We start from the raw sequence: 26751 nt of genomic DNA, 5'->3' as shown, positions 1-26751 counted from the left end.
GTTTTGTAGTAACGATGCGTGCGCAGAAAAATAGTTGTTTCGCAACTTGAGAATCGTCTGAAATTCAGTGAATCGTAACAAAGCAAAGCATGTAATGCATATTGTGGAAACTTGACTGCTTCAAAGTCATTCGAAAATTGTAGAATGGTGGATTCCTTCCACACATTTCGATGAGATAACGTTACTCACTTAAACTTCCGTTATGTTCTCTATTCTGATCTGATATTGTAAGTGCAAACATTCGTTGATAATGCAGTAGAGTGAATAGAGAATAATCTGTTTCCCGTATTATTTAGTGCTGCAATCGACTTATAATTATGACGAGTGACACTCGCGTGTGTATGAGCTAGTACGTGCAGAAAATTGAGTACCAACCCTACGACAGTCACGGCGTCAATGCCAGTAGAACGAAGACATGAAATGTTAACAACTTTCCAGCATCGCTGCTGCCGGCTCATTAAGCCTGGGAGTGATGCGTATGCCTGGCAATTATCACCGGTTTGATTCGAGACTAGGCGTGGCTTGTTTACTATGTTACGGACATTATATCCTTCGCTTCGAGTCTGCGAAACAAAAGGCCCCCTCCGCATACTTGTTTCAACCAATAGTTAGCCAGAAATCGGCGATCCCCACCTTGTTGGAATCGAAAGGCTTTCCGCTGCGTGGAACGCGACGCAGATATTCCTTACAATTAGCGAAGAACTAAACGGTAAGTAAGATTCATTGCCTGCTCATCGTCGGAGTAGGAAAGAACGGATTAGCAGACGTTGAGTTTCATTTCTCTCACGTGTTTACTGTGAATTAAAGTTACCGTACGACCGATAGATTTCGGAGTATTTCGACCGGATTTTGTAATCCTCGAATAACGAGTAAGTAGCTGGTGAATACTTAAACAGAAAAAATTTACGTTGATTTTCATATGCAATGTCGAATGGGCGCCAATTCCGGTACAAGGAATTATTAGGACGTTGAATAACGTTACGATGAACATTACTCATGATATCTACGTTGTTTTATTCTACGAATATTATAACGGAGTTACATCCGTCCCTTAAGGGGGTGCCCTGATCTCCAAATATTGAAGTCCACGTATCTCAAACGCGAAAAATGGTTCACCATCCCTATTCTTTGCGTAATTCGGTCCCGAAGTCTGACCCAAAAAGGAATTGACGGTTCATTCTCCTTCAATTTACATAAAACTCTATTGATCGGTTTCCGAGACATCGTCGACGCTGTACCGAGAGATTTCCCGGATTCGCATGAACGTGAAGGTCGGTTTGAAAAATTTTTCAACGTCAAAAATCGGAATATAACAACGTCGAAATAAGAAAATGTAAATTAATCTACGTACGGGGTTCGAACTTGGAACGAACGCATCGCTCGCGACATTTGTTGTACCGTCTGGGGATGCACCAAGGACTCAAAATGCTCGCGTGAAAACTAGTTCAATTTCTCGAAACTTATATCAGTTCAATGGGAACTCTCGTTCTTCCGATTATTTGAAATTCTGTATTATTGAGCATTGAGGACATGATGGAAAAGGCGATTCGATGGAACGAATTATTAGAAACGAATACAAATTTTGTGGATATTACTCTTACTGCGTCGAATTTGCTTTTTACACGAATTTTTTTACATTAAACGTCACTTGTGTGCATTTCATCTCTCCGAAAGATTTGAAATCTGAAATTGTTGGCCGTGGAATAATAATTTGAATTAAATTGATTGGTGAAATTAAGCATCGTCCGTACCGTCGTTTTACCGGCTCAAAGAACATTCGACGAAAGATGTGAAATTCAGATAAAGTTTAACTTAATTCCTTTATCTATTAGTGATTATGGAATAACTCTATTCAATCTTCCGTTTTGCATACGGACGATTGATGAATCTCTATCGACGGACAACAAATCCATGAGAATTCGTGCAAAACTTGCAAATATATTACGTTTGTACCGCGTATCCAGGTATATTGAGAAACAATTGTATATTTTTGCAAAAAAAGTTTTATAAGATTGTGAGTTAGTTGTCGAATTCGCACAAAATGTCTGGCAATTCCACTTTACGGTACAGAAATTGCACTCCCGCTTCGCTGCTGTGTAAAAAGACATCTGCAGTGAATTGACAGCAATTTTCAAGAACGAACAGATAACAGTGGTTATAACAAATGCGTACCTGTATTACTTGTGGTCAAAAAATTTTGACTCGAACCCTACGAAGCAAACAGGACTGTTTGGATGACTCGGATAATTTAGGTATCCGAATAGATGAAATCTACCTTTTCGAATATTTCGGATAGTTCGAATACCCAGGAATTCACGTACCTACTCGAACTATCCGAATAGTTCGTATGTCCGAATTCGAAGCGTTGGATCCGGCGGATCCGGGTTATCCGGATAACGCCGATACCCGAAACACTCGTAGCTCGGACAAAAATGTGGCGAACAGATTGTCACAGATTAAAGAACCACAGGGGCGTTGCAAGTTTACTCGTGCACTGACATAACAGTCGCAATGTTTCTGTTAAATTTTGTCACATCTTGTGCTGTGTGGATCACACGTACCGAAATTGGCTGATGACCCGTATCCTCGCAGTAGTTTCGCGAAATTAATTTTAATAAGAGTTCTCAACGTACGTCGGTGCCACCTTATCTCGATAATGATTCACGGTGGACGGCTCGCATTTTCATACGATATTACCGATTAAGTATTCCCTGAGTGCTCACTTGGACCGACGCTTGGCGCCCATTGGTTACGGCACCAGTATCCATTAGCTCACGTCAAGTCTATTCGAAAATTGGAACAGAATAATCCATCGGTGGCTCCTCACCACCCATCGAAGAATTTTGAATCCAGAGAAAGTTCGACAGAAAGAAGTAGTGATGAAGACAATGTCGGTAGATACGTCGCTTCGCCTGGCAAGAATTCTATCGACCTTGACATTGCTATGGCCGCTAGCTCCTGATGCGAAGCGTACCGAAGTCATAAGACGTCGGAGTTTGACGCTCTTATCGGTAGCTCATGTAGTCGTAATGTTTCCATCAATGATAAGTGGAACGCTCGAAAACATGGAAAACCGCCTTGACATGTTCCTGGGTAGCACAGACATGATAGGAGTCGGTAGTCTGCTACTGTATATCGGTATCTGCTACATCGAGGAAACTCGCCTTCATGTTGAGTATAATCAAATCTTATGTATCTCACTAACTTATGTTGAAAGAAAATGAGTTACGGGCCGATGTTTGATTTTCTGACAATAAACGTGCATCTTGCATTCCGAGCGGAGGGAAATTCCGTGGTCATAATTATAGTCGTTTTAAATTGTGAGAACTTTTGAAACTTTTTCTCCATGTGGTACAAAACGACTGGCAAGTTTTACCGTTACCAATTATACTTACACGGTGACCCCGAACACTTCCTCACTTTTTTTTGTAACACACTTCTCTTATTAATTTACAAGTTGTCAATAGTAGCTTGAATTAGGGAAAGAATTGCTGAATTTGAATGAGGTTACTTTCGTCATGTTACTGACTCTCCATATTTTGGTAATCAATTTCGCAACTTTTCACCACCAGAGACCAGTAGTTATGTTTTACATCGAAGTTATACATCGTCACCTGTAAATTGACTTCAGAAGATAATTAAGATGCAGAACCCATTTCGGTGTCGAATCTTATCGCCAAGTACGTGTAAACATGTCGGCTTTTGCAAAGAAGTCTCTTATCATAAAGTTGCCCATCTGGCTGTGAAAGAATATGGTCAATTTCTTATGTTCATACGTTAACGGTAACCGAATTAGAAGAGGACGGTCATTGTGTGTAATGGTGTGAACGTATTACAAAACGAAAGTATGTCCGATCAACATTTATTAGCGACTCCGTGAAATTATCGTGATTATCTCAACATTCAATCGGAATGTCAACTGCTTATCTAAATTGCGTGCTGCTTGTATTTACCTTACACCTACTCGCTCTCACACGCATTCCCGTCTCCAGATATTTCGTGAATTTCTATCTTGCCTGTCTTTTTCATACCACGGCAGTTTACAAATTTGTCAACCTGTGATACGTTGAAATATTGACGTTTTATAGACACGTCAAAGTTCCACAAGCTCCGTACTGTAATTCATCTTCCCGAAGCAGCTATTGTATAAACGCTGAACTCAGTGAGTTCGATAAAGATGCATGATGTTTCGGATCATTCAACAGAACTAAGTAATCTATTCGTTGACATATCAGTAAGGTGTCTTGCGTGACGAATATACGTGAATGGCTATCTATAATTCAATTATTTCTAGCTCATACACTGAGTGATTCACGGCAGAAATTACCTATTTTCATGCTATATTAAATAAATCAGGAAGACGTCCGGTTCTAAAAATCATTCGTTGAAAACTGCACGCATCTCCACCAAACTTGCCCTCGAAAGACTTGTTTCACATTCTTTGTCATGCTTCCAAAGAAGTGTTTTGATTCGTAAAACTTTTTACTAGGGGTTGATAACCGAAATGACGTCGTTCATGAAAGAAGCTAACGACGAAGAATTGGCTGCGATTCAGTTCTACATGAAAAAGTGTTCATCGCTACATATGGGACTTTTCGTGGTGGCCTTGTCCATACCATTCTCATATATTTTTTCACCTCTTATTCAAGATCAGCCCTTGCCCGGTAGAACCGCATACCCGTTTTCAATAGAGCCACTTTGGATTTATATTATGCTATTTATATCACACTCTGTTATTATTATTCAAATTCAAGGCGCAATATGCATGACCGTAACATTTGTGGTTCTAACCTGGTTCGGCGCTGCAAGATTTGATATGGTGTGCATGGACATCAATAAGGCAACCACAGAAGCTGAATTGAAGAAATGTGCTGAAAAGCACCAGGAATCGATAGAGTAAGGTTAATTCTGTACTTTTCCTTCAATATGCCGTATCTATCAATGATAAATCGGGCACGCTGCGGAAATAAAATAGTACTTCGTGTCACCAGAGCAAGAAAGCGAATTTTTGACGGAAGTAACGTAGTTTGCCGACTTGATGACTTTCGCTTTTTCGTACGAATATCACCTATCAATTCTTGTAGAGAGTGCAGAGAAAGTCCCTCTTGGAGTGCCTCTGAAGCGTCCAAAATAAAATAACTATGATGTTCAAATGGCGTCCGCAAAAGTAACTTATGGGTATCAAAGAGGCTATAGTCAGTCTGCGCATGCGCAGCCCACACCCTTGTAAAAAGCGCCACTCGTCACACGCTTCACAGGCACCGAAATCGGGACCTCAGATGCCCTTGTTACAATAATATAGCGAAACACACACCTATACGGCATATGCCGATCCTAGTAGTGTCGCGCATAACGTGCAAGATTGCGAAACGGGAGGACTTGAGTTCAAATCCCCAGCGCGGCAAAGCTTTTCGTTGACGCTCCGTCCGTAACCTCGCGGTCGAGTGCCGTGGGGGTTACGAACTGATCAACTTCACCCATTTTATATGTTCACAGTTTTGGAAGAAACATTCGTAACAACGTATACATCTGTTGTCCTCTTGTCCCAAGATACACCTGGTGACAATGAATCTGAGACGGCTAATTTCTTACACTGGACAGTTATGTTGGCAACACAGAGAAACCTACAGCGCCGTAGTCGGTCAAGTGTGAAACTAACTCAATCTCAATGAACACAACATAACCCCTGACCGTCGAATCTAACCTCAGTTATTGAGATTGAGTTGGCGCTATGGCGTTGTAAGTTTCTCTGTGTTGCCAACTGACTGTCTGGTGTGAAAAATTAGCTGTCTCAGATTCGTCGTCCCGAAGTGTACTTGCCGAGTTTGTACCTCGGGAAAATGCGACATTGAGAAATATCGTCGTTCGGAAGTATCCAATTTACATTGAAATTTCTCTCTGAAATAGTTTTGGCAGATCGAACGAAACCTCGAGAAAAATTCTTTAGTAAGTTTGATAATTTTTTCGCGGAGTATTAAAAAGTTACAGTTCTCCAGGCAAAACATGGTCCAAGGCAGATGAGCTTTCCTCACATTTTACAGAAGAACGTTAATGTAAGTAGATTCGTCATTGGAAGCCTGTTTTCCAACATTTCCTACTTCGCAGTTTCATTTTCACCAAACGAATGTATACTTTGGTTTTTGTGAAACGATCATACAGATTGTGCATTTAGTTCAGCCGTGTATCAGGTGGAGTTAAGCATTACAGGTAACTTGGATGATCAATGTCGTGGCGAATGAATGGTATGAATTCTCTTCTTACTACGCGACCAGCTTGTAAACGCTTGTTTCTTCCAATAAATATTGAAACTTTTCAGGAAATCAAATGGGGTTTTTACAATTTTCAGCTTTGCGAACAGACTGTCGACGAGTGTGGGCCGTATGGCTTTTGGGGTGGCCGTAAGCAATTTGCTGGGCGTTATATTTGGAGGAGTCGTGATCACTTACGTAAGATTGAACTGTTACGGATGAAAATTTATATATTTCCAAACGGTTGATGTCCGTCGTCTGTAAAATTCGGAAAAATTTTTTTTTTTTTTTATACATTTCACGGCGATACAGAGGAAATTTGATTCCATTGATTTCTTCAAGTTGATGATCTTCATGTTGATAGCCACGATTCACCTGTTTCTGTACGCTTGGCCAGCGGACTACTTGGCTCAGTCGGTAATTGACTTAAATTTTTCTTGTTGAGTCCTTTATATCAGGTGCGGCAAAACCTAAGTTTTGTTATGCTTGTCAACTTCGATCTGATCGTAATCGTACGTCAGCGATCCTCACTGGGATGATTGATGTTGTGACTTTGACTTTTACTGCACCTTGGCCACCCGGAGAAGTGACCCAGAAGTTACAGCGCGCACAATAATTTAGCGGCCCGCGATGTAAGCTGGAAAAAATTTTATCTTCCAAACCATATCGCGAGATTCTGTTGGGCGCCTGGCGTGGTCAACACACTTCGAAACCTTCATCTTCGCTGAACCTCGGGTAATATGCTCGGTATCTCAGTACCGCGGTGAGGGGAGGAATGATTTTGAAGAGAGGGAGAGAGAGAGAGAGAGAGAGAGAGAGAGAGAGAGAGAGAAAGAGAGAGAGAGAGAGAGAGAAAGAGAGGAAGACACTCGACAACAACACGCTGTTCAACAAAAATTAAATAAAATCGTACAATTTACAATAGCGGTGATACAAAACAAACAAGCGAATTTGGGCTGACTGTGAGTCAGCCTTGGAACTTCCCGTTATTTGTGCTCGAAACTAGTATATTTCGATACAAGAGGCCAAACGAGCGTTTTGCGCACTGCGAGTCTGACGGCAGCACGAAGCCGAGGTTTGATGGTTTGATGGTTTATTGCGGTCTTTTCCATGGCAATGTTGGGAAATAACAAGAAAGGTATACAGAGTTGAGCTATATGCAGAGTCTCAGATCCAAAAAAAACTTAGCCTAGTTTGATATCTAGTGTAAAGAAGAGCACAGAATAAAGACAGAGAACTACGACATAGACAGGAGTAGAAATGTAGTGATAGAAGGATGCAAAAATTGGAAGAGTGAAAGACGGCAAAGACAGTGTTAGAGGTTGAGCCTCGGCTTCATGCGGCCTTCAGACAAGTAGTACGCAAGAAGCGAGTTTGGCCTGGCATATCAAATACTGTTTTTCTTCACGCTTGCATGGAAGTCCGGTTTGTGTAGTGTTTGGGGACAACGAAAGCCAGGCAGGTAATAATTCGTGATCAGCGAACCAAAGAATATGAATTTTTCAATTTTCATCAAACTCCGGATGTTGTAATTTTTTTCGAGCATATTTACTACGTGAAATCTTTATTTTGCGAATGTGACTTTAGATATGTGATCAGCGACCCCAAACACTTTCGGATACCAATGTTCATGCAAATTCGTTCATCCGTTGCGAAGATAACACAATTTTTATTTTATTTTTGTGTATTTGGTTTTTCAAATTATTTAAAAACCACTAAACCAATCACAGCCAAAATCTAATCGGGTCTAAGTCTGAGAGAGGTGCGTCGATCAAGTCTAATTTCATCAAAATCTAACTACTCGTTCTCGAGATATCGTCGGACAAAAAATTGATCACGCACGTACATCCATACATGCATAAATATATACACACACACAGACGTCCATTTGAAAATGATCGCAGGTGATTCTCCGGACCTCAAAACGTGGAGATCTAGTGAGAACTCAACTTTTCATTCTCGGAGTGATTACAATAACTTCCTACTTTCTCTGAAATCAGAGAAACGGGAAGTCAAAAAATAAAAAAAGTGATTCAAAATTCGTTCTGTGCGATACAAAATTAAACAACAGAAAATTATTCGTAACCTACGCTATTTCTTAATCTACCGAGCTTGCAGCTCCTTAACTAAAATCCAACTCAATATTTACGAGTCGCAAGTGCGCAACTCTCGATTCGAAACCTAAAAACTTTAGCGCCACAGCAATAATTACTCGAAACCGAAACTATAACTACTTTCTCGACGGTGCGCCGCCGGACTATCGAACAGACGGCGTTTTCAATATCACCCGACTCGGAACTTCGACGCTACCGCGAGTGGTATTGAATCTGAACTGAACTTGACAACTTGAATTATGATAAACGTTATTCTTTACTTACCTCAACTGAACAAAATCTTCCTCCGAAATCGTCGCTATTCCGTCGTTCCGCAATTTCCTCGAATTCATTGCCGACTTACTGCTTGATGCCGTTGGAACTCGAAAAATAATAAAAAGACAAGATGCCTGAAATATTTTATTCACTACTCGCTAAAGTGTCCCCTCTCGGAATTTCGGATGTCCAAGGGTTCCAGGGTACTTCATCAACAATTTGTCCTGAATGTGACATAATTAGCATTAGAAATAATATAATTGACTATCTGGTCGTTTGGTTCATTCATGACGTCTTTATTGGACGCAAGATCTCACCTGATTGTGAGCTATTGTTAGGCGAACCGGAGATCCGAATTCACCAATTGGCCCGTTTGGCTAATTTTTCATTATTCTGTTAAGTTTCTCTTCTAACTTTTCGGTACCCTGTGGCTGATAGTTTCTTCGGACATATTTCAACCAATTGCCGCATACATGTGAGTCGATACACATCGAAGAACGTACTGGATTACCAGTTTTTGGTTATTAAATATTAGGTAGCGCGTATAGGAATCGGGTAATCATCATAAGCATACAGGAATCACAGGGAACAACCTTGGTAATATTCATTTAAAGTCTACACTAACGCTACTGCTCAGCTGATGTGTGAAGTCCGGTGATCCCCGGATTACGATCGAAGAATCCAATTGCAAAGTTCAGCGAATGAAACCAATTCGCAACATTGGAAGAAATACTTGTACACGTTTGAACTGAAAAATTCTAAGGATCAGCCAATTGCCTTCTGCGGCAACGCCCCGTAAGCCAATGGCCAGACACGGCAGTACGTTTGGCACATATGTAGCAACGATAATAATAATGCTAACAATAACGATAACGAAAATGATCGTGATAATGATAATGACAATAAACAGGATAGCTCACCTTCTGTCATCTTATTGGGGCATGGACACCTTGGATACTTATGGAACATCTTGTTCGAATTTTCCTACCGTACTTCAAAAATCATGAATAAATTGAGCGTACCGTTTTCTTAGCTCACTCAAATGATCGATCTGTTGTTATCACCTGCACTTTCGCAAGTCATTAGATTCATTGATAGCATTCAATTTCTCCCGTAGAGCCAACGCGTAGCGGAATCCATTTTACATGGCGAGTGGGTAGGAAAATCGCCTAGGATGCATAGCTCGTTATTGCTTATGATGCGAAGGGCCAATGACCGAGCCACAATCAAGGTTGATGGCATGCTTCCTCCCTTGAACCTGCAAATGTTTGGAAGTGTACGTATATGACGAGCCTGTAGTATAATTTTCACTTTTTCACAAACTAGCTTAACCTTCGGATTTTCGGTTTTTTGTTTCAGGGGTTATCAACCAGTTTCTCGTACATCGCAACGCTGCTCGCTATTTTCGACGAGTGAATACAGAAGCAGATAATCCGTAAGGTCACAATGCTTTTGTCGCATCAAGATACGTACACCATCTTCTGCGTATGAGCCAGTTTGTCTAGTGATTTAAACCCAGCAGCCAGGCGACGAAAATTTGATTCGTCTGTTATTTCCGTTTCCACGTTACGTGATAAAATCATTATACCTAGTACGAGCTATAATGCGAAAAGCAAACAGATCGAGCTTTTAACGAGGTATTGCTCAGTGAGACTTTGGAAGCTGGCAGGTGTATTGTGACGATCTTTTTCAGTAGAACATAATAAGTATATGAAAGATCGAATGCAACTTTGGTTCATGTGATTGCAATAGTTGGAACGTAGAATACACTGGAACCCATAGAATAAACGAATAATCGAAACCACTGAAAGAGCGTCAAATGTAGTAGATATCTTGATACATTTTTCAGCAAATTTCATCCAGACTTCGCCCGCATCACACACGTTTGTGCACAAATTCTTCGAATCCTTTTATAAAAGTGGCTGATCGGCCGAATCGATGCAGATCGTGAAACCCGGATGAAACGGTTGCATCGGTCATACTCCTGTTCCGCGACGAATAAATGACCCAGTACGTGTAAGAAATGTCGGTGTGTAACAATCAGAGATTATATAATGTTTTGAAAGAGTCGAGAATATGAGAAATATTCTACAGTTCGCGTAATGTAATATAAAATGATAAGAAAGGCGACTCCAATTTTTCAGAATCATTTGAAAATCTCAAAGGTTTACAAGCTCGTCTACATTCTAATCGATGAAAATCACCAAAGCGCTTCAGAAACTTGGAAGAAAAACAATCGAATTCATCAGAAAGTGAATTGCAATTAAGTAAAACAGAAAATACAGTTATTGTAAGTTTATAAAAAGCTGTTCTATTATGTGAACTTCGTTTTTGAAAAAAGAAAAACTCTCAGAACGAGATCTCAGATTACAAGCTGACTCCGAATACACTAAAGCAGTTGAGCACGATTACAGCATTTCATTAGGCTACTTGTAACCAGCGTGACTTATTGTTAGTCGGGGTCGTGGCAACGTCTCAACAAGATGAAAACGATATTATTCGATGTCACGTTCAATATTCGCGGAGTCAAATCGCCGCCAAGAAACTGTAGGGCGAACCTCTCTACAAGTTATCACGCCGCTGCTCTTCGGGCACCGATAACATTTTGATCCAGGTCTTAATGGAAAGTTTCGAACCTTTGTCGATCGAGAAGATCCGTTTACACGCGATTGTGAACGGTGTCGAAGAATTGCGGAGAAGTTGACGGCTGCTATTCCCTTCGAGTTCCTGCGGCGTCCATTTGGCGTGAGACTTTGTCGAGGATCTCGACTGATTGGATTTGGTGAGACATCGTTTCGTATCGTTACATTATTCTTAGTTACTCTTTTTCTTCACATTGCGATTGAATATGCTGAGACGGCGTACCTTTTTGACAAAGACAATTTGACGAATATTAAATAAAAATACACACCACCTGCCGCGGCCGTGGTCCGTCGGCTGACAGGGCTCTAGGCTAATTAGTTAATTAATTCTATAAATTCGTTGGGCGCCAATTGGTTCGAGGAACCAATACCTAAATTTTCTTTTACAAATTGACCATTGGTGAATAAATAATTAAATAAGAAATTCATCTAGCTCAATTATTGAAATAGAAGAGACGACGCAAGGAGGATACGTGGAGGACCAAAAGTAATTGCAAGACGATAGAAAAGCCCATAGGCGAATATATATAAATTTATTTACTTACTACTTGACGATATATTGGATCTAGTTATCCATCTAATTGACGAACTTAGTTAAATCGCCGACAGACGGTCGAAGTAACTATTACACAAAACAGTTATATTTAATATCAAATTTGACGGGATCGGACCCAATACGGCCGAGACTCCTCGAGGACTGCTTACACGTGAAGCGTGTTTATTCTGCGCAGCTAGTTTGCCGATCTTGCTGCCGATCTGCTGCGAGGTTTGCAGACAGGGGTGTTTATTTCGCAGTCAAATACAGTGTGAGTCTTTCCTCGTACAGCGTGATACTTGGTCTAATCTATAGGTTGACAATGCAGATGACGATTGTGTTTTTACTAATTTTCTACCTACAGGGTTAGTGTCGATTATCAGGGCTCGGGGGTTGATCGAGTTCTCGAGGAGTCAATTCGAGTTTTGACGTCGAGGAAGAGTTTTATTTTTCTGTCACATCGAAGTATATAAATATTTCGGAAAAATGGAGTTGTAGATTGAAATGTTCCCTGCGTAATTTCACAGTATCGAGGGCGACACTTTACGGCAATACTACAAAATATTGAATATCAGTGATGAACATTGAAAAGAAAATATTAATCCAAAATTGAAAAATCATTCAGCTCGATAAAACATTTCCATTTTTCACACGGTTCTCAGACTTTGATGTGCGACACACACTGTTAAAAATGATTGTGAGTTTACTACCCATTTGCTGTACAAAAGAGGTGTAGATTCACAAATTCAGTGCAACAGCGTGAATTACTATGCATTTGTTCGAAATTTACAATGAAAATTTTTGATTTTACTAAAATTTATAGGAAAAACACAAAAAAGTAATTTGATATCACTAAATTTTGTAGTAAATTTATCGTGTTTGTAAATTGAATACACAGTAAATGTACGGTGAATTTACTGTTTTGCATCCGGATAAAACTTCTAATACAGTGTAAAAAGTTTGATACAGAAATTTTTAACAGTGTACTTTCACATCGTAGATCAGAAAAATATCAATGTGTATTCTGGGGCTTTGTTTACTCGTTATCGTATTTAGGATTTCATAGTAACGATGCACGTTGAGAAAAAAATGGTCATTTTGCAAGTTTAGAACCGTTGGAAATTCATCGAACCGTAACAAAGCAAAGCATACGCGTACCGCAAAAACTTGATTTCTTCACCGCATGTTCCGGTACGATAATGTTACCAGCTTCAACATCTATTATATGTGTTCTCTATTCTAACGTGACGTAAGTACAAACGTTCATCCGTAACGCAGTATAATGGATGTACATAATTATACTTTTTCTGCATTATTTAGTGCTGCAATCTACTTGTAATTATGACAAGTCACACTCACACACCGAAAAGAAAGTTTACCGATTTCAGCCACAATTGCTATTGTTCCAGCAATAAATATTGTATACGAAAATACGATGCCGCGAAGCCATCCAGGCAACAAAGCCATGCAAATATGACTGACACAATATCTTATGCGTAAGCATACCTGCACTATGTCACGACGGACCTAAAGCGAACAGCTCTGCGAGTCTGACAAGTATCTATTGGTAGAAAAAGCTGTGTCAGCGTAGGGGGGATGGTTTGCGAAAACATACGTTCAGCTGGATCATCGGATTCTCATGAATATCCACGAGCCCAAGAGATCTGGCTGACTTGGAAATTCATTTCATAAAGATACGTTACAGGACGTTAAACTTACCTGTGCTCGTATGGCTAGTTGTTTGAGTACAAAAAGTTGTTGGTGACATCAGGATATATTCGCATCACAGGGAAATGTCAAAACCGATATGTTTCGCAAGTATATTTGAAACACGATCCCAACGTCATTGAATAATCAAATCAATCGTCATGAACCTCGATTCGTCGGGTTGATAGTCCCATCTTCACACAATTCACTGTATCTGTTCGCGCAACTTCATTATTATTATATTAGTTTGTAAATTTATCACAGCAAATACTTTAGTTTCGTTATATTCGTATGTTGTACCTATTTACCACGTATAAGGTGACTAAAGAGTCACAACAATACATTTACTTTCTTATTCCACATGACAAGTAGTTTAACGTTATAGTAATTCAAATTACGTACTTATTGTCCACGCCAGAAATTCGTGGGCCGATACTCGAATCGGCAGTTACGTACGTTCGCTTGGCCGGTGAGGGCGCAGCGCAAGTTAGTCGCGAGCGCTCGAATAGGTAGGACGTGTTAGGTTTGCCTTAGACACGCGCGTCGATTATTTCGTTTCGCGTAGTTTTAAGATTTATCCGTTTAACACGGTCGGGGGAGACACGGCACACCCTCCAGTAGGGCCGGAGGTGCCCGTCTCCCGGGCGAGCGTCATTGCACTTCAGCGTTGGTTCCCGAGACGTCGGGACCGCTGTTTGCACGGCATTGGGCCACCATGACGCTCCCCATTCCCTGCTTCCACGAGTGCGTGGAAGTTGCGGAGCACGGTTTCTCGTGGAGACTTAGATGAGTTGGCTTAAGATTATTGAATGATCATTCAATCTGGTTGACGAGGAACGCACCAGCGACTGTATTATCCTGTTTTATGATGATCTGATTTGCAGTTAATAAACACTTGTCTTGCTTCGGCTTTTCCCTCTGCACCGCGAGGGTTTTTATGCCGAAGCAAGCGTCTTGTCTTTCCCGCGAAATCGTGTTATTTATTTATTCACCCTCTCACTCACTCATCCCATCCCGATTGAAGTTAGAGAAGAACTCTGGTCAAACGACCTAAACAGTATCACTCTAGCACACATAACGAGCTACTTTCAACGAGACTCACGTGTTATTCCTTCCGAGTTTCGACTGATACTGATCTGGTTTTGGATTCTTCTCCATATATAGACTTTGGACTGTACTGTCTTGTTTACCACTCGTTGTAGCGTGCGTAAGATGAGCGTACTTGGATTGATTCGCACACACGTCGTAGTATTTTAATACATTCCGCCCCTTTACTAATCTCTAGCTGATCTATAGCGGTCGTTCACCCCCCACGCCGTACCGTACCTCTCTGTTATTACATATGGTTTCAAGTAATGCTCTTCCAAACTGTAGTCCTACTGCGTAGACTTCTTAATTTTTTACACATTCTCAGGTTGAGATCGCGTTGAACATCGGATTATAACTTGGTAATCGCACGGGGCAATAATGATCTGGGGCAATGACAGATTACGAAATTATAGGTCATATGCTTCGCCAAAACTACCTATGCTCGTATGGCTGGTTAAACTAGAACTGCGTTCGAAACAATTGATACGTGTAAACCGCATGCAATTTCAGTTACCACCGGATCTGTGCCGTGTGTTTCGTGAAATTTCAAAAGAAAAAAAAAAATTAACCACCGTTGTATTAACACGGGAAGTGTACCCAATTTCGCCACCGTTTTAAACGACTCTGAAGAAGAATTTCAAAATTCGAAAAAATACGCGGCACAGATTACTCTTTTACCTTCAACATGCTTCAAAAACAACTTCGATATCTATATAAATAACGGAGAAAACTTGCATCGCGTAAACGTCTGCAAGCGCTAGCTGCGCCGGGAGTAGGCTACGTCCTATTATATTGCAGCGTGCCTGGATGCATCCAAAGTAGTGCAATTTTTCATTTTCCAAACAGATTTCGAAAGTGAAAGTATACTTCTACAATAGGTTTATTCTCATTTTGCGTTGAAATGCTGCGAAATAGATGAAAAATACGTGCAAACATGACTAATTAACTATTCCTAATACAAGTAACTTGTGAAACATTCATTACAAACCTACCGCTTTTGTACCACTGGAAGATAGCTGATTTTGGGAGGAATCCAATGCCACGGACAACAGTGCTGTTTTGCATAATTTCGATTGCGGCCGTAATCTTGCAGCGATGTATTTTGAGCTGGCTTGCGGTCTGAGGCTGAAACACCCGCATCACTTGCCACGAAAGAAGACGATGGTGTATTTGCGCTATTTTCTAAATTTCCACGTGCCATAACTTCCGTGTACTTCATGGTGGAGAGATCGTCTTCTTAGGCTTCGGATTCTTTTCACAATCAACTACCTTTTCAAAAAATCAAAACGGCAGGTTTGTATTGATGTACAATATTGAAATATTGGATATCAGTAATGAATATTAAAAAGAAAATATTGAAATACATTCAGCTTGATAAAATATTTCGACGTTTCGTACGGTTCTCAGACTTTGATGATCAATGTTTCTCTAACCGTTGGTTGAAAGAATAACCATGCAACCGAATTCCGATGTTTTCTTCATTTATTATTGTATTGGAGTTTTGTAGTAACGATGCGTGCGCAGAAAAAGAGTTGTTTCGCAACTTGAGAATCGTCTGAAATTCAGTGAATCGTAACAAAGCAAAGCATGTAATGCATATTGTGGAAACTTGACTGCTTCAAAGTCATTCGAAAACTGTAGAATGGTGGATTCCTTCCACACATTTCGATGAGATAACGTTACTCACTTAAACTTCCGTTATGTTCTCTATTCTGATCTGATATTGTAAGTGCAAACATTCGTTGATAATGCAGTAGAGTGAATAGAGAATAATCTGTTTCCCGTATTATTTAGTGCTGCAATCGACTTATAATTATGACGAGTGACACTCGCGTGTGTATGAGCTAGTACGTGCAGAAAATTGAGTACCAACCCTACGACAGTCACGGCGTCAATGCCAGTAGAACGAAGACATAAAATGTTAACAACTTTCCAGCATCGCTGCTGCCGGCTCATTAAGCCTGGGAGTGATGCGTATGCCTGGCAATTATCACCGGTTTGATTCGAGACTAGGCGTGGCTTGTTTATTATGTTACGGACATTATATCCTTCGCTTCGAGTCTGCGAAACAAAAGGCCCCCTCCGCATACTTGTTTCAACCAATAGTTAGCCAGGAATCTGCGATCCCCACCTTGTTGGAATCGAAAGGCTTTCCGCTGCGTGGAACACGACGCAGATATTCCTTACAATTAGCGAAGAACTAAACGGTATGTAAGATTCATTGCCTGCTCATCGTCGGAGTAGGAAAGAACGGATTAGCAGACGTTGAGTTTCATTTCTCTCACGTGTTTACTGTGAATTAAAGTTACCGTACGACCGATAGATTTCGGAGTATTTCGACCGGATTTTGTAATCCTCGAATAACGAGTAAGTAGCTGGTGAATATTTAAACAGAAAAAATTTACGTTGATTTTCATATACAATGTCGAATGGGCGCCAATTCCGGTACAAGGAATTATTAGGACGTTGAATAACGTTACGATGAACATTACTCATGATATCTACGTTGTTTTATTCTACGAATATTATAACGGAGTTACATCCGTCCCTTAAGGGGGTGCCCTGATCTCCAAATATTGAAGTCCACGTATCTCAAACGCGAAAAATGGTTCACCATCCCTATTCTTTGCGTAATTCGGTCCCGAAGTCTGACCCAAAAAGGAATTGACGGTTCATTCTCCTTCAATTTACATAAAACTCTATTGATCGGTTTCCGAGACATCGTCGACGCTGTACCGAGAGATTTCCCGGATTCGCATGAACGTGAAGGTCGGTTTGAAAAATTTTTCAACGTCAAAAATCGGAATATAACAACGTCGAAATAAGAAAATGTAAATTAATCTACGTACGGGGTTCGAACTTGGAACGAACGCATCGCTCGCAACATTTGTTGTACCGTCTGGGGATGCACCAAGGACTCAAAATGCTCGCGTGAAAACTAATTTAATTTCTCGGAACTTATATCAGTTCAATGGGAACTCTCGTTCTTCCGATTATTTGAAATTCTGTATTATTTAGCATTGAGGACATGATGGAAAAGGCGATTCGATGGAACGAATTATTAGAAACGAATACAAATTTTGTGGATATTACTCTTACTGCGTCGAATTTGCTTTTTACACGAATTTTTTTACATTAAACGTCACTTGTGTGCATTTCATCTCTCCGAAAGATTTGAAATCTTAAATTGTTGGCCATGAAATAATAATTTGAATTGAATTGATTAGTGAAATCAAGCATCGTCCGTACCGTCGTTTTACCGGCTCGAAGAATATTCGACGAAAGATGTGAAATTCAGATGAAATTCAACTAAATTCCTTCATCTATTAGTGATTATGGAATAACTCTATTCAATCTTCCGTTTTGCATACGGACGATTGATGAATCTCTATCGACGGACAACAAATCCATGAGAATTCGTGCAAAACTTGCAAATATATTACGTTTGTACCGCGTATCCAGGTATATTGAGAAACAATTGTATATTTTTGCAAAAAAAGTTTTATAAGATTGTGAGTTAGTTGTCGAATTCGCACAAAATGTCTGGCAATTCCACTTTACGGTACAGAAATTGCACTCCCGCTTCGCTGCTGTGTAAAAAGACATCTGCAGTGAATTGACAGCAATTTTCAAGAACGAACAGATAACAGTGGTTAAAACAAATGCGTACCTGTATTACTTGTAGTAAAAAAACTTTGACTCGAACCCTACGAAGCAAACAGGACTGTTTGGATGACTCGGATAATTTAGGTATCCGAATAGATGAAATCTACCTTTTCAAATATTTCGGATAGTTCGAATACCCAGGAATTCACGTACCTACTCGAACTATCCGAATAGTTCGTATGTCCGAATTCGAAGCGTTGGATCCGATGGGTCCGGGTTATCCGGATAACGCCGATACCCGAAACACTGGTAGCTCGGACAAAAATGTGGCGAACAGATTGTCACAGATTGAAGAACCACAGGGGCGTTGCAAATTTACTCGTGCATTGACATAACAGTCGAAATGTTTCTGTTAAATTTTGTCACATCTTGTGCTGTGTGGATCACACGTACCGAAATTGGCTGATGACCCGTATCCTCGCGGTAGTTTCGCGAAATTAATTTTAATAAGAGTTCTCAACGTACGTCGTTGCCACCTTATCTCGATAATGGTACACGGTGGACGGCTCGCATTTTCATACGATGTTACCGATTAAGTATTCCCTGAGTTCTTACTTGTACCGACGCTTGGCGCCCATTGGTTACGGCACCGGTATCCATTAGCTCACGTCAAGTCTATTCGAAAATTGGAACAGAATAATCCATCGGTGGCTCCTCACCACCCATCGAAGAATTTTGAATCCAGAGAAAGTTCGACAGAAAGAAGTAGTGATGAAGACCATGTCGGTAGATACGTCGCTTCGCCTGGCAAGAATTCTATCGACCTTGATATTGCTATGGCCGCTAGCTCCTGATGCAAAGCGTACCGAAGTCATAAAACGTCGGTGTTTGACGCTCTTATCGATAGCTCATATAGGCGTAACATTTCCAACAATGATACGTGGGACGCTCGAAAACATGGAAAACCGCCTTGACATGTTCCTGGGTAGCACAGACATGATAGGAGTCGGTAGTCTGCTACTGTATATCAGTATCTGCTACATCGAGGAAACTCGCCTTCATGTTGAGTATAATCAAATCTTATGTATCTCACTAACTTATGTTGAAAGAAAATGAGTTACGGGCCGATGTTTGATTTTCTGAAAATAAACGTGCATCTTGCATTCCGAGCGGAGGGAAATTCCGTGGTCATAATTATAGTCGTTTTAAATTGTGAGAACTTTTGAAACTTTTTCTCCATGTGGTACAAAACGACTGGCAAGTTTTACCGTTACCAATTATACTTACACGGTGACCCCGAACACTTCCTCACTTTTTTTTGTAACACACTTCTCTTATCAATCTTTAAGTTGTCAACAGTAGCTTGAATTAGGGAAAGAATTGCTTAATTTGAATGAGGTTACTTTCGTCATGTTACTGACTCTTCATATTTCGGTAATCAATTTCGCAACTTTTCACCACCAGAGACCAGTAGTTATGTTTTACATCGAAGTTATACATCGTCGCCTGTAGATTGACTTCAGAAGATAATTAAGATGCAGAACCCATTTCGGTGTCGAATCTCATCGCCAAGTACGTGTAAACATGTCGGCTTTTGCAAAAAAGTTTCTTACCATAAAGTTGCCCATCTGGCTGTAAAAGAATGTGGTTAATTTCTTATGTTCATACGTCAACGGTAACCGAATTAGAAGAGGACGGTCATTGTGTGTAATGGTGTGAACGTATTACAAAACGGAAGTATGTCCGATCAACATTTATTAGCGACTCCGTGAAATTATCGTGATTATCTCATCGTTCAATCGGAATGTCAACTGCTTATCTAAATTGCGTGCTGCTTGTATTTACCTTACACCTACTCGCTCTCACACGCATTCCCGTCTCCAGATATTTCGTGAATTTCTATCTTGCCTGTCTTTTTCATACCACGGCAGTTTACAAATTTGTCGACCTGTGATACGTTGAAATATTGACGTTTTATAGACACGTCAAAGTTCCACAAGCTCCGTACTGTAATTCATCTTCCCAAAGTAGCTATTGTATAAACGCTAAACTCGTTGAGTTCGATAAAGATGCATGATGTTTCGGATCATTCAACAGAACTAAGTAATCTATTCGTTGACATATCAGTAAGGTGTCTTGCGTGACGAATATACGTGAATGGCTATCTATAATTCAATTATTTCTAGCTCATACACTGAGTGATTCACGGCAGAAATTACCTATTTTCATGCTATATTAAATGAATCAGGAAGACGTCCGGTTCTAAAAATTATTTGTTGAAAATTGCACGCATCTCCACCAAACTTGCCCTCGAAAGACTTGTTTCACATTCTTTGTCATGCTTCCAAAGAAGTGTTTTGATTCGTAAAACTTTTTACCAGGGGTTGATAACCGAAATGACGTCGTTCATGAAAGAAGCTAACGACGAGGAATTGGCTGCGATTCAGTTCTACATGAAAAAGTGTTCAGTGCTACACATCGGAACTTTCATGGTGGCCTTGTCCATACCATTATCATATATTTTTTCACCTCTTATTCAAGATCAGCCCTTGCCCGGTAGAACCGCATACCCGTTTTCAATAGAGCCACTTTGGATTTATATTATGCTTTTTATATCACACTCTGTTGTTATTATTCAAATTCAAGGCGCAATATGCATGACCGTAGCGTTTGTGGTTCTAACCTGGTTCGGCGCTGCAAGATTTGATATGGTGTGCATGGACATCAATAAGGCAACTACAGAAGCTGAAATGAAGAAATGCGCTGTAAAGCACCAGGAATCGATAGAGTAAGGTTAATTCTGTACTTTTCCTTCAATATGCCGTATCTATCAATGATAAATCGGGCACGCAGCGGAATTAAAATAGTACTTCGTGTCACCAGAGTAAGAAAGCGAATTTTTGACGGAAGTAACGTAGTTTGCCGACTTGATGACTTTCGCTTTTTCGTACGAATATTACCTATCACTTCTTGTAGAGAGTGCAGAAAAAGTCCCTCTTGGAGTGCCTCTGAAGCGTCCAAAATAAAGTAACTATAATGTTCAAATGGCGTCCGCAAAAGTAACTTATGGGTATCAAAGAGGCTATAGTCAGTCTGCGCATGCGCAGCCCACACCCTTGTAAAAAGCGCCACTCGTCACACGCTTCACAGGCACCGAAATCGGGACCTCAGATGCCCTTGTTACAATAACATAGCGAAACACACACCTATACGGCATATGCCGATCCTAGTAGTGTCGCGCATAACGTGCAAGATTGCGAAACGGGAGGACTTGAGTTCAAATCCCCAGCGCGGCAAAGCTTTTCGTTGACGCTCCGTCCGTAACCTCGCGGTCGAGTGCCGTGGGGGTTACGAACTGATCAACTTCACCCATTTTATATGTTCACAGCTTTGGAAGAAACATTCGTAACAACGTATACATCTGTTGTCCTCTTGTCCCAAGATACACCTGGTGACAATGAATCTGAGACGGCTAAGTTCTTACACTGGACAGTTATGTTGGCAACACAGAGAAACCTACAGCGCCGTAGTCGGTCAAGTGCGAAACTAACTCAATCTCAATGAACACAACATAACCCCTGACCGTTGAATCTAACCTCAGTTATTGAGATTGAGTTGGCGCTATGGCGTTGTAAGTTTCTCTGTGTTGCCAACTGACTGTCTGGTGTGAAAAATTAGCTGTCTCAGATTCGTCGTCCCCAAGTGTACTTGCCGAGTTTGTACCTCGGGAAAATGCGACATTGAGAAATATCGTCGTTCGGAAGTATCCAATTTACATTGAAATTTCTCTCTGAAATAGTTTTGGCAGATCGAACGAAACCTCGAGAAAAATTCTTTAGTAAATTTGATAATTTTTTCGCGGAGTATTAAAAAGTTACAGTTCTCCAGGCAAAACATGTTCCAAGGCAGATGAGCTTTCCTCACATTTTACAGAAGAACGTTAATGTAAGTAGATTCGTCATTGGAAGCCTGTTTTCCAACATTTCCTACTTCGCAGTTTCATTTTCATCAAACGCATGTATACTTTGGTTTTTGTGAAACGATCATACAGATTGTGCATTTAGTTCAGCCGTGTATCAGGTGGAATTGAGCATAACAGGTAACTTGGATGATCAATGTCGTGGCGAATAAATGGTATGAATTCTCTTCTTAATACGCAGCCAGCTTGTAAACGCTTGTTTCTTTCAATAAATATTAAAACTTTTCAGGAAATCAAATGTGGTTTTTACAATTTTCAGCTTTGCGAACAGACTGGGGACGACTGTGGGCCGTATGGCTTTTGGGGTGGCCATAAGCAATTTGCTGGGCGTTATGTTTGGAGGAGTCGTGATCACTTACGTAAGATTAAACTGTTACGGATGAAAATTTATATATTTCCAAACGGTTGATGTCCGTCGTCTGTACAATTCGTCAAAATTTTTTTTTTTTTTTTTTGCATTTCACGGCGATACAGAGGAAATTTGATTCCATCGATTTCTTCAAGTTGATGATCTTCATGATGATAGCCACGATTCACCTGTTTCTGTACGCTTGGCCAGCGGACTACTTGGCTCAGTCGGTAATTGACTTAAATTTTTCTTGTTGAGTCCTTTATATCCGGTGCGGCAAAACTTAGGTTTTGTAATGCTTGTCAACTTCGATCTGATCGTAATCGTACGTCAGCGATCCTCACTGGGATGATTGATGTTGTGACTTTGACTTTTACTGCACCTTGGCCACCCGGAGAAGTGACCCAGAAGTTACAGCGCGCACAATAATTTAGCGGCCCGCCATGTAAGCTGGAAAAAATTTTATCTTCCAAACCATATCGCGAGATTCTGTTGGGCGCCTGGCGTGGTCAACACACTTCGAAACCTTCATCTTCGCTGAACCTCGGGTAATATGCTCGGTATCTCAGTACCGCGGAGAGGGGAGGAATGATTTTGAAGAGACGGAGAGAGAGAGAGAGAGAGAGAGAGAGAGAGGAAGACACTCGACAACAACACGCTGTTCAACAAAAATTAAATAAAATCGTATATTTTACAATAGCGGTGATACAAAACAAACAAGCGGATTTGGGCTGACTGTGAGTCAGCCTTGGAACTTCCGTTATTTGTGCTCGAAACTATTATATTTCGATACAAGAGGCCAAACGAGCGTTTTGCGCACTGCGAGTCTGACGGCAGCACGAAGCCGAGGTTGAGCCTCGGCTTCATGCGGCCTTCAGACAAGTAGTACGCGAAAAGCGAGTTTGGCCTGGCGTGTCAAACACTGTTTTTCTTCACGCTTGCATGGAAGTCCGGTTTGTGTAGTGTTTGGGGGCAACGAAAGCCAGGCGGGTAATAATTCGTGATCAGCGAACCAAAGAATATGAATTTTTCAATTTTCATCAAACTCCGGATGTTGTAATTTATTTCGAGCATATTTACTACGTGAAATCTTTATTTTGCGAATGTGACTTCAGATATGTGATCAGCGACCCCAAACACCTTCGGATACCAATTTTCATGCAAATTCGTTCATCCGTTGCGAAGATGAGACAATTTTTATTTCATTTTTGTGTATTTGGTTTTTCAAATTATTTAAAAACCACTAAACCAATCACAGCCAAAATCTAATCGGGTCTAAGTCTGAGAGAGGTGCGTCGATCAAGTCTAAGTTCATCAAAATCTAACTACTCGTTCTCGAGATATCGTCGGACAAAATAATTGATCACGCACGTACATCCATACATACATACATGCATAAATACATACACACACACAGACGTCCATTTGAAAATGATCGGAGGTGATTCTCCGGACCTCAAAACGTGGAGATCTAGTGAGAACTCAACTTTTCATTCTCGGAGTGATTACAATAACTTCCTACTTTCTCTGAAATCAGAGAAACGGGAAGTCAAAAAATAAAAAAAGTGATTCAAAATTCGTTCTGTGCGATACAAAATTAAACAACAGAAAATTATTCGTAACCTACGCTATTTCTTAATCTACCGAGCTTGCAGCTCCTTAACTAAAATCCAACTCAATATTTACGAGTCGCAAGTGCGCAACTCTCGATTCGAAACCTAAAAACTTTAGCGCCACAGCAATAATTACTCGAAACCGAAACTATAACTACTTTCTCGACGGTGCGCCGCCGGACTATCGAACAGACGGCGTTTTCAATATCACCCGAGTCGGAGCTTCGACGCTACCGCGAGTGGACTTGAATCTGAACTTGACAACTTGAATTAAGATAAACGTTATTCTCTACTTACCTCAACTGAACAAAATCTTCCTTCGAAATCGTCGCTATTCCGTCATTCCGCAATTTCCTCGAATTCATTGCCGACTTACTGCTTGATGCCGTTGGAACTCGAAAAATAATAAAAAGACAAGATGCCTGAAATATTTTATTCACTACTCGCTAAAGTGTCCCCTCTCGGAATTTCGGATGTCCAAGGGTTCCAGGGTACTTCATCAACAATTTGTCCTGAATGTGACATAATTAGCATTAGAAATAATGTAATTGACTATCTGGTCGTTTGGTTCATTCATGACGTCTTTATTGGACGCAAGATCTCACCTGATTGTGAGCTATTGTTAGGCGAACCGGAGATCCGAATTCACCAATTGGCCCGTTTGGCTAATTTTTCATTATTCTGTTAAGTTTCTCTTCTAACTTTTCGGTACCCTGTGGCTGATAGTTTCTTCGGACATATTTCAACCAATTGCCGCATACATGTGAGTCGATACACATCGAAGAACGTACTGGATCACTAGTTTTTGGTTATTAAATATTAGGTAGTGCGTATAGGAATCGGGTCATCATCATAAGCATACAGGAATCACAGGGAACAACCTTGGTAATATTCATTTAAAGTCTACACTAACGCTACTGCTCAGCTGATGTGTGAAGTCCGGTGATCCCCGGATTACGATCGAAGAATCCAATTGCAAAGTTCAGCGAATGAAACCAATTCGCAACATTGGAAGAAATACTTGTACACGTTTGAACTGAAAAATTCTAAGGATCAGCCAATTGCGCTCTGCGGCAACGCCCCGTAAGCCAATGGCCAGACACGGCAGTACGTTTGGCACATATGTAGCAACGATAATAATAATGCTAACAATAACGATAACTAAAATGATCGTGATAATCGTAATGATAATAAACAGGATAGCTCACCTTCTGTCATTTTATTGGGGCATGGACACCTTGGATACTTATGGAACATCTTGTTCGAATTTTCCTACCGTACTTCAAAAATCATGAATAAATTGAGCGTACCGTTTTCTTAGCTCACTCAAATGATCGATGTGTTGTTGTCACCTCCTCTTTCGCAAGTCATTAGATTCATTGATAGCATTCAATTTCTCCCGTAGAGCCAACGCGTAGCGGAATCCATTTTACATGGCGAGTGGGTAGGAAAATCGCCTAGGATGCATAGCTCGTTATTGCTTATGATGCAAAGGGCCAATGACAAAGCCATAATCAAGGTCGACGGCGTGCTTCCTCCTTTGAACCTGGAAATGTTTGGAAGTGTACGTATATGACGAGTCTGTAGTATAATTTTCACTTTTTCACAACCTAGCTCAACCTTCGGATTTTCGGTTTTTTGTTTCAGGGGTTATCAACCAGTTTCTCGTACATCGCAACGCTGCTCGCTATTTTCGACGAGTGAATACGGAAGCAGATAATCCGTAAGGTCACAATGCTTTTGTCGCATCAAGATACGTACACCATCTTCTGCGTATGAGCCAGTCTGTCTAGTGATTTAAACCCAGCAGCCAGGCGACGAAAATTTGATTCGTCTGTTATTCCCGTTTTCACGTTACGTGATAAAATCATTATACCTAGTACGAGCTATAATGCGAAAAGCAAACAAATCAAGTTTTTAACGAGGTATTGCTTAGTGAGACTTTGGAAGCTGGCAGGTGTATTGTGACGATCTTTTTCAGTAGAACATAATAAGTATATGAAAGATCGAATGCAACTTTGGTTCATGTGATTGCAATAGTTGGAACGTAGAATACACTGGAACCCATAGAATAAACGAATAATCGAAACCACTATAAAGAGCGTCAAGTGTAGTAGATATCTTGATACATTTTTCAGCAAATCTCATCCAGACTTCGCCCGCATCACAAACGTTTGTGCACAAATTCTTCGAATCCTTTTATAAAAGTGGCTGATCGGCCGAATCGATGCAGATCGTGAAACCCGGATGAAACGGTTGCATCGGTCATACTCCTGTTCCGCGACGAATAAATGACCCAGTACGTGTAAGAAATGTCGGTGTTTAACAATCAGAGATTATATAATGTTTTGAAAGAGTCGAGAATATGAGAAATATTCTACAGTTCGCGTAATGTAATATAAAATGATAAGAAAGGCGACTCCAATTTTTCAGAATCATTCGAAAATCTCAAAGGTTTATAAGCTCGTCTACATTCTAATCGATGAAAATCACCAAAGCGCTTCAGAAACTTGGAAGAAAAACAATCGAATTCATCAGAAAGTGAATTGCAATTAAGTAAAACAGAAAATACAGTTATTGTAAATTTATAAGAAGCTGTTCTATTATGTGAATT

The 26751-nt window shown here is 40.5% G+C and overlaps 2 protein-coding genes across 7 annotated transcripts; both read left to right on the top strand.

The window, feature by feature from the left end:
• The first annotated feature begins 702 nt into the window (after positions 1-702).
• Positions 703-10423, top strand: LOC107219219 (odorant receptor 22c). Of its 3 annotated transcripts, XM_046737023.1 has the most exons (8): positions 703-869; positions 2804-3170; positions 4490-4664; positions 4755-4896; positions 6347-6446; positions 6561-6665; positions 9735-9893; positions 9977-10423. In XM_046737023.1, the coding sequence occupies exons 2-8, from the start codon at positions 2880-2882 to the stop codon at positions 10031-10033; spliced, it is 1029 nt and encodes a 342-aa protein (XP_046592979.1). In that variant the 5' UTR covers positions 703-869; positions 2804-2879; the 3' UTR covers positions 10034-10423. The 3 variants fall into 3 exon arrangements, with proteins under 3 accessions (XP_046592979.1, XP_046592978.1, XP_046592980.1); XM_046737022.1 differs by having other exon boundaries at positions 4490-4896; XM_046737024.1 differs by lacking the exon at positions 6561-6665 and having other exon boundaries at positions 4490-4896.
• A 6366-nt stretch (positions 10424-16789) lies between these two features.
• Positions 16790-26236, top strand: LOC124292601. 4 transcript variants are annotated; one of them, XM_046737020.1, is made up of 8 exons: positions 16792-16957; positions 18892-19258; positions 20578-20752; positions 20843-20984; positions 22435-22534; positions 22650-22754; positions 25543-25701; positions 25785-26236. In XM_046737020.1, exons 2-8 carry the CDS (start codon positions 18968-18970, stop codon positions 25839-25841), a joined length of 1029 nt encoding a protein of 342 aa, XP_046592976.1. In that variant the 5' UTR covers positions 16792-16957; positions 18892-18967; the 3' UTR covers positions 25842-26236. The 4 variants fall into 4 exon arrangements, with proteins under 4 accessions (XP_046592977.1, XP_046592975.1, XP_046592976.1 ...); XM_046737019.1 differs by having other exon boundaries at positions 16791-16957; positions 18871-19258; positions 20578-20984; XM_046737017.1 differs by having other exon boundaries at positions 20578-20984.
• The last annotated feature ends 515 nt before the right edge of the window (positions 26237-26751 follow it).

The sequence above is a fragment of the Neodiprion lecontei genome, chromosome 4, assembly GCF_021901455.1.
Source record: "Neodiprion lecontei isolate iyNeoLeco1 chromosome 4, iyNeoLeco1.1, whole genome shotgun sequence".
NCBI lineage: Eukaryota > Metazoa > Arthropoda > Insecta > Hymenoptera > Diprionidae > Neodiprion > Neodiprion lecontei.
Note: the sequence above shows the minus strand (reverse complement) of the source record. Positions and strands in the feature narration are given on the sequence as shown.